Here is a 9,230-nt window from a genome sequence, read left to right on the forward strand (position 1 = left end):
GGAGTAGGAAGAAGTGAACACTTATTTAATCCTACCTCTTATCTCAATTTAATGAAGTGTTTTACTTGCAGATGCACTGATTTACAAATGTGCAACTGAAACCATGTTATGGTATTCTTGCCTGTTCAACATACTGTGCCAACAAATAAATTACTACACAGACAAAATGATTACAAACTCACTCTTATAAGATAGGAAAAAAAGAAAATGTATGATTTCATATTAATAATAATAACAAAAACATAACAATGATGACTATCTTAAATGACCACCGAGAAAAACAACAACAACAACTAATGATTATAATGATAGTAAGAAAACCAATATCAATAATGATAATAGTAACCTAATACAGAAGAATGAAAGGAACAAAAAAAAACCTCATATTTATGTTAAATCCATTCTCTTCTGTACAATGTAAGTAAAGTAGCTTTATGTTTATTTTTAAACTGGTTTATGCTTGGACATTGTTTTAGTTATATATTTAGTTCATTCCATAGTTTGACCCCAGTTACAGTGAKACAAAATATTTTCATAGTTGTTCAGGTACTACATATTTTGAAATCCAGTGTTCCTCTTAAGTTGTACCCACCCTCCCCTTCATAAAACATTTCCTTAAGATGTTTAGGTAACAAGTTGTAACGTATTTTATACATAAATAGTAAGATTTGATATTTAACTTGATTCACTAGTACTACTGCTACTCCTACTGMATACTGCGCCTGGCATGTTACAACACAAACAGGCAGTTTGAAGGCAACTCAGCCACAGAGTCAGATCCAACAACAACATTTCTCTCCAAGTAATCGGCTTTGAAAATGTCCAAAACCAAGTATCTCACATTTGATTCTTGTCAGCAGGTCCTGTAGCAACAATACATCACTGATACTTTTCTTATGCTGTTTGTTGTCAGCACAAAACACGACTCCAGCACTGCACAGAGTTAAAGTTCAGCTTGACTGACATCTAGTATTTGCTGATGTCACAAATTACATAGGGAGCTATTATTAGTAACACTGACCTGATCAGATTATTGATGTGAAACAAATCACCAAAAATCAAACTATTTAAAAAAGTCTGATTGTTTCACTGGGAACAGCTTTGACATTTGAGGTCAGTGTTTTCAATATTCTAAGAGAAACTGTAAACTAGAAAATAAATAAATAAAAACAATACTACACACAACCCTGTTACCTGATGTCTCCCCATGACTGCTTCCTTTACAACCTCCCGAGCCGGCAGCCAGGATGAGCTGAAAAAATCCAGACGGTCCAGGAACTCATCCCCAACCATCTTCAGAGCCTTTCTGAAACCCTCCTGGTGATAAAATGAAAACGAATTTTAGTCATAGGAGTACAAAAATAGGAGTTAAACTGGATTCAGTTAAGTTTTTGACAGCTGATTTTCCTGGCAACAAAAAAGAATCAACATTAATAGTGGCATTTGGCCAATAATGATTATATGACGATTAATAGATGACAACTGCACTTGTACGCTTTTGACTCTAAATCATTTACCCAGTGTTCTAAAATTATACTTATATTTATACAAATAATCAAATTAACTTCTTCATTTTAAAAGCCATGCCCCRTAATCTCTTTCCAGCACTTATTTTGCTGCTCATAAGTGACAGACTAAGTGCATCGTGGATTCTCGGCTGCGTAGATTTGTTTCCACCGTTCATTGGAGGAGCGTTTGCTGTAGCTGACACTGTGGCCTCAGTCCACATTCTCTAGCTTTCCTCCAGTTTAAGGTGTTTCAAGTGATTAAACAAGTTCCGTGTGTTAGCATTTCGCCACCATTAGCATCAGCGGCTCACCACACTGACTTAGGTCGTATTCATGCCTGATAGTCTCAGTTCAATTCGGGACCAAAACGCAAGATTTGTTTACATTTTCAGTTGGTGCGATTCACATTCACACTGCACTTTGTCAACCAAAACAAAACCATGTGAACAAGCTGTCCCCCACCCCCCTCGCCTGTGGTGTCGCTGCACCCCACTGAAGAAATCGACACAAAGACCTCTAAAGAAGACACTGAGCTCAACTTCCTCCTTCAAAAAATGTAAACAAACATGGAGTAACGTCAGATTTTAGTGGTTGTAGGATTAATTTTTTATTTGGCAAATGTGCCAAACAATCTTCGACAATGGACTCAGCATAAGAGAAGGTGAGGCAGAACCATGGAGCATGTTGTTTTTTTTTTTTTTATACAAGGCGGCTGATATGGCTCCGTATGAGACAGCTTTCACCGAGTAGGAGCGCGTCCAACTTCACAGCAGTGATGTCCACCTAATAAAGACGTCTAGCAAGGTATTTATTAGATACTGTATGAGTAACTTTATTACTGTTATTACTCAGAATCCACTGCGGTATAGTCCGCTTCCTGCTTTTGGAGCGGCTTCGGTCCGCTTGGCGTTCACATATGCAGTCAAATCACACCAGATTTGGGTTTTCAGGAAGACTAGAGTTCGCTTTTTTCATCCACATCAGAGTTCGATTAAGAATTCACACCTCCCCAAACAAACCGGACTTCCTAGGCAAACGAACTAGACTTTGATTAAATCAGACTAAACAGRGCTGGTGTGAATTCACCCCAACATAAATCAGTAATCAAGGTCATGACCAAGTGCCAAATATTAATCAGTGACAGTTATTTGACCATTTGACAGTTTTTCWGATGCTGGTCCGTGGAAATATGGGACGTTAATGTTAGCTTAGCATTAGCTCTGTGCAATGACTTATTACTAATCACAGTAACGGCAAAGTGCCAAATATTAGTCGGTGACTGTTACTCTGATGATTAATACAATTTTGCCTAACACTTCATTAGATGTCCTACAAAAGGAACGTTACCAAAAAGTACTTGGTTTAAATCTTTGTATATTTTCAAGAAAGGGATGTTAAAATCAAGCCATTTCCCCACTGATCATCAAAGCCCTGGTGTACCATCATCTTCTGAACAAAACCTGGTGAGACTTTGGTCTCTGGTGTCCTAATGAGGAGAACGCCTGGAGAGTCTGACCAAGAGAACCCCACACACACACAGGCACAGAACCACTCTCATAGTGTGACAGGCAGAGCTCTAATCTGTTTTCATGTGAATAAAGAGGTTGAAGTGGCCCTGGGTTTTAGCAGTCGTGGATGGAGTAGATGAGAATCCATTAGACTTTTCAATTATCACAAACAGACGCTGCTGACAGGTTACAGGTCAGTCTACCAGAAATCTATCTCAGTTTTCTGTAGCCAGAAGCATCGGTTAGTGAGAAAATAGGAAGAAAGTGTCAAAACAAGAATAATAATCTCGTAAAAAATGTGGAGAAAAAAAATCAAATAGGCCAGCCGTTCCCATGAGAGCCACAACAATGGAAAAAAATAAAATCTGGGCCCAGTCAACATATTTGTAAAGCTGAGCCGCTCCTGTCCCCTGAGAGTTTTCTGAAAACAGGTGCTGTGTTCTTAAGAATCCTATCCTCCACTAACGAGACATAAAAGAGACACTGGGTCACAAAGAGCCTCTGTTGTTTCTGTGCAGCTCTAAAATGAACCTTTAAATATTAATTGCTCTGCACCTTGTTTGTTAGTCACACTTTTAACCCACTTTGTACCTTTGCTTTTGCTTCAGCTCAATCATTGTGTGGGAACTGAATTTTATTTTATGCAGAGACCCTTCAGCGCAAAAAAGCTTTGAATCAAATATTCAACTGAAAAACCCAAAATGCTTCAGGCGGTTCAGACCAGAATGTTCAAAGGTGACAGATTATTCATCAATAATAATGGAAATTTAAGACACCCAATAGATGTTCATGTTCTCATTGTGTTAAAGCATATAAAATAATTTTATTTTGTATCATTTTTAGCYCCTACAGACTAATGTTCTTTTATTAACTAATTCCAAAAAGCAAATTACTTTTCATCAATAGAACATACAAAAACATATTTTCTAGCATGAAAGAAATCCCTTTATGTTTTAAATGCTCTACATGGAACTCCTTAGCTTCATTTAGCATGCATGGATCTATAAATATGTAAATTGGTGCCCTCCTTCACTTTCATTATGTACCTCCATTTGAAGCAAACCTGCAACCCTTCAAACTGCTTCTGTGGCTCCACGTTACACAGACATGATGGATTGTTATAATGGAATAATTCRGTCATGCGTGTTCAAATTCAAAATGATTCTGAGGAGGAGCCAGTTTAACAAGAATAAGTCAAAGTTTGAAACTGAAAATCGCTTCAGCGTTTTTATGTTTCGACAATGAAAACTGTAAACGAGTCATCAGATTAAATGATGCAGCAAGCTGGTAATAATCTGTTAACCTTATTTAGTATCTGACAACTCCCACAGTTTGAGAYGACAGGTGCTTTCCAACGTGCGCTCACCTCTGTGTCCTGACTCTTGCTGTTCCACGCAGGATTCAGGTGCCCGACACGTGAGCTCAGCGTGGTGGACACAGCGTAACGTGGCTCCCCATCAAACTGAGAGATACCGTTGTCTATAGCGTCCACCTCCTCCACAAAGTTCTCATAAAGCTGCGAGAGACCAAGAGAGACRCGCGGCATCATTGGATGTGAACGTGCATTCTCGTTTACACACATTTTGAACATAAAGTCAAGTTTTAGTCTCATAAAATTCTAAAGAATATCAAGTTTATCATGGTGTAAAAATATGTGCAGTAATTACAGTTTAGTGATTAAACTTTAGCCTAAAAGAAATTGTAAAAAAAAWWWAAAAAGCTGCAACAGTCCAGGTAACTTGCACAATTATAAAGGACAGCCACAGAGGAGCAGAGGCACGTTTAGAGCTGAAAAGTCAACTCCTCCTAAGAACATCAGAAGGTCAGTCACCGAAGAGCTGACATTTTACAAATAGCCCGCAAGTGGAACTAAGCTTTGGGGTAAAAATTGAGGTTCAGTGTCTGAACTAACCGTGGACAAGACATGAAACATAAAATAAATAACACCTCAGCTGTKGGCAAAAGGATTACTTGCAGCTTTAAACACACTGACACATCAAAAGAATGAAGATGCTATAAACTAACTACATTAGTCTTTATGCTGACCTCAGGCTTGCCTAGCTTAAATTGCCTGGTCTTTAGAATGCAGAGAGACCATGACCCTTTGTTGTCTCAGATGTATGAAAAGGATTAAATGTAAAAGCCTGAATCATCACTTCTTACTGTTAACTTTAGGAAGCAGGCAAAATGCAAAGAATTAAACCATAAATAACAAATATTCTGCACTTTTTACAGTCATGATTTTATTTTTTTATGTTTTAGCTGTTTTATTAAGACATAAATGTATTTTTTTTATTATTTTCTTAGGAGTTGGTTAGCTTTCACGTAAAAACAATTACAGATAAATTAGACATTGTTCTTGTTTAGGTCACCAGTTTACACAAGGAYAAACTTTGGAAAAATTCCGGTTCCAATGGATTGTTTGTTTTGTTAATAAAACACAATCAGTGGTAATCCACATAACCTGCCATAAATCAGTTATCATCACCACTCACCTTGTCAAAAAGAACCTCCAGCTGCTTGTCGTCCTCCTTCAGCTTCGTCAGCTGGCTCAGGAGGCGACGACCAAAGTGGAGGTAGACCAGGCCGGCAGAGCTGAGCTTAGTCACCCACGGCTTCTCTGGACACAGACTTTGGAAACTTTCTGCAAACGTCCTGATAARATTTAAAAAAATGATGTTTGTTACAAAAAAAGATCATTTAGATAAGGCAACATTAGCCATATAAACACTGTWTTGTTTTTTAATTAGTAGTAGTTTGTGAAGTACTTGTCAATTGACAACAAAAGGAAAAAGTGGTTGAGTCTATAACAGCAAAAAATAAATATATATAAACACTGTATTGTTTTTTAATTAGTAGTAGTTTGTGAAGTACTTGTCAATTGACAACAAAAGGGAAAAGTGGTTGAGTCTATAATAGCAAAAAATAAATATATAAATAGTAGGCTTAGATTTTTGTTAAATAAATGTTATGTGCTGCTTACTGAACAATGAATTAGTTTTACTTTAGGACTTTGAAAGAACAAAACTGTTTTTTTTCCCCAATCATGTCATGATAAAGAAAAAAAACAACTTAGAGATGAAAATATGCTTTTTCTATGACTGGACGTTTAGAGAATAGCAAAAAGAAAAAAAAAGTCAGATCTTGACCATTATATAAAACTGTATAAACACGAACATTTATGCATCGTGTCTGTAAGCGTGAGCACACAGAAACACTGCAGGTCTCCCCTCAAACACACGCTGAGTTGGGAGGACTCCAGCGCTGCCGGTCATTTAATTCAGCAGTAATTAGGAAGCTCGGGCTACAGCGCAGCAGAAATCAGACCGTCAAATGAATGAGTGACACGCTACTGAGGCAGGGGGCAATCACAGCAATTAAACAGCTAATTGGCTGAGCCCTGACATTTCTATGCTGATAATCAGGATAAGTGAGTGAGTGAGAGACGACAAAAAATGTACAAATGAAAATGGAGAATGCAACGCATATTTCTATTAGCCAAACAGAAGTATTCAGGCATTAGGCAAAAAAGATGGGAACATTTTGGCAGGAAAGACATTCTGAATAAATGTTATACACACACGTGTGCACAAAATGCTCCGCTTAATGTTTCTATTCATTAGAAGGAATGATCCCATTAAATTCAAAATGCTGCATGTGCAAAGTCCTGCATCATGAACATAACATCCAGTTMTTTTTCTAATGAGTATAAAAACAAGATGTGCAGAAAGAAACAACTTCTTAGACTTTCACAACTTTTAAAATTCAACTTTTTTCAAATAAAGTGCTAAAAACAGAAACCAAACCTGGTATTTCCTGTTTCCAGGATTTTCAACATTAACAAGCAGCCACAACTTTAAACCCACTTCTTTATGAATAATTATTTTCAAGCTGATGTGTAAAGTCATAAGAGAACCACATGACATCAAMTATTTAAAAGGTTTAAAAAGGTGTAAGTCCTTCATCTCAGGGATTAGGGGACCACAAATTGCCTATTTGCCAGTAAATTGATCTGATTTTATGTATTTACWGAGAGAGAGCAGAGAGTTTATTTCCACAGGGAGTGAGAACAGTCCTAATTACTACTTGATTTAATTCAATGTGTTTTATTACCTTCAGWTGGTGTTTGGAAAACATTTCTTTCCTCCTTGCAGTCACTTTTTTCTTGTTTAAAAACCTTTAAAGCTTGATGGCTTTTGCGTTTGCAATGTTTTGTCAAATTAGGAKTTGTCTTTTAGTAAAAATGTGCAGATAAGTGTTCAGTTTATGTTTTTGACTTATATTTGACGGCAGATTTTCTTTAAAAACGTGATAACTTATTTCTGTTTTACTAAAAATGTACAAACTATGCAACAAAATATTTGAAGGTAAAACTCTTAAAAAAATTTTTTTTTGGTTCTAAAGACAAATGAAATATGCTCACATCTTAAAAAGATAAAAATGAGAAAACGTTGCTTCAGGTTTTACCAATAGATTCAACAGATATATGYTAGTTTGCTCTTATTTGTTTGAAGAACGAAGCACAGTTCTGMTTTTCACAGCATGACAAATGAGAACGTGGAGCACAAAGATAACTAAACTGATTAATAAAAGGTTAGTCTCATCAACAACACAGTTTTGCATGTTTCTTTTTTTTTCCAGTTTGTGCTTCTACATCACGTGTCTTTTTTTCCAAATTCCTTCTGCCAYTTAGATCTTTTCTTTCTATCATAATCATGAGTGCATGTGAGTGACAGCCACATTCTCCTGTGGCCTCTGCCTGTCAAGGCAGCCTCTGTACCTCGTGCACCACCAGCAGGGGGCTGCTCAACTGAAGGAGTGCTAATTATCACTAACTTCCTGCCAGGAAGAGAGCCCTGATGCATCTTTGTCACTGTGTCCATGAACGCCTTTTCTGATTGTCATTAGAACTRAAGACAAGACGCCTGGAATGGGCTGATTGCTCAACGTGATGAGACTTCCAGAGCAATCRTTCCTAAGAAACCTTGTTAGGAAAACACAAAACCTGTTCCTAACATCAAAGCAAAAACAAAGAGGGACATTATTTTCCCATTCTGCACAATCTTGCTCACATCTAAACGTACGTAATTCCTAAATAATGCTTTTTCTATTAACACCTAAAAATAACTATTAGGTGGTCTTGAAATGTTCAGAAGCTGAAATCAGCAAATCAGGCAAAAATTAGCACTTTCATCAGTTTGCAAAACCTGCCTGAGTAAAAAGAAAAGGAGTAAAAACAGTTTCAAATAATAAAATTGTTTTTATTTTTGAAATGTAGAATATTGTTAGTAAAATACAGCAAATTAACAGCAATTCATTGCATTTTTTAATTTACACTACACAAATTGTCTCACTTTTTAAGCTTAAATGATACAACAGGTATCCATAGTTATGTTAGATTCAAAAGTAGTTTTAAAAAGTCTGTGATCTTAAAAAATGTTATATGATTGAGCATTTTTTTTGTCTTTTTGTGTTGTTTTGTTTTGAAGTGTTTTGGGTTGTATTAATTAATTTGTTTTAAGGTGTTTTTATGTTTTGTTGGACCCCAGGAAGAGTAGTCTTTACTGTGGTGGAAACTWTTTGGACAAATTACAGAAAAATTTTTTTATTGTTCACAAATCTGTAAAATGATTAGCATAACAGTCTACTTTCAAATATTGAAAATACAAACAATACATGTATTTTCTTTTTGATTAACTACTGCCAGACATGTACCTCTGATGATGGTCATAACGGTGCCTCTTTGGATCAAATTCTCCTCCAACATCTACAACAATGTCACATTCTGCCAAGAGGGCTGGATCCCTGGTCCGAACAATCTCAGCATCCTGAGGGAATAAAAAATAAAAGCAAAGTCATATATAGCATACACAAAAAAATGTCTGTTTTCTTGAGAAATAAATAACATAGAGCCACAGCCAACTAATGGGTGTTTTAAAACTTTTCCACAGAACTGTTCATATTGGGTTACAGTTCCAGTTCATTCAGAAAGAAGGCCATAATAAAAGTTCTATAACCAAGTAATGTCATATGGAAACTGATATGGACACAGTGGATGATTTAATATGTTTTAACTGTGACATTTGCACAAGATGTGCAATCTAAGGCAGTTTTCTACATATTTTCCTGTATTGCAGCGCCTCCTTTTGGCGTATTAAAGTATGACAAGAATAAAACTCAAAATACGGAAAAAGAAAATAAATACTAAGCTAAC

At 36.4% G+C, this 9,230-nt stretch overlaps 1 protein-coding gene across 1 annotated transcript in view; it reads right to left on the reverse strand.

Moving 5' to 3' along the window:
- The window catches only part of myg1 (myg1 exonuclease), an 18,539-nt gene that overhangs the window by 8,663 nt on the left and 646 nt on the right, over positions 1-9,230 (reverse strand). Inside the window, exons 2-5 of the mRNA XM_014004129.1 lie at positions 8,732-8,844; positions 5,512-5,671; positions 4,383-4,532; positions 1,195-1,317 (exon numbers count right to left, since the gene is read on the reverse strand). Of these exons, the coding sequence (XP_013859583.1) occupies positions 1,195-1,317; positions 4,383-4,532; positions 5,512-5,671; positions 8,732-8,844 (546 nt within the window). The remainder of the gene's footprint in view (positions 1-1,194; positions 1,318-4,382; positions 4,533-5,511; positions 5,672-8,731; positions 8,845-9,230) is intronic.

The sequence above is a fragment of the Austrofundulus limnaeus genome, unplaced genomic scaffold, assembly GCF_001266775.1.
Source record: "Austrofundulus limnaeus strain Quisiro unplaced genomic scaffold, Austrofundulus_limnaeus-1.0 Scaffold22, whole genome shotgun sequence".
In the NCBI taxonomy this organism is placed as follows: domain Eukaryota; kingdom Metazoa; phylum Chordata; class Actinopteri; order Cyprinodontiformes; family Rivulidae; genus Austrofundulus; species Austrofundulus limnaeus.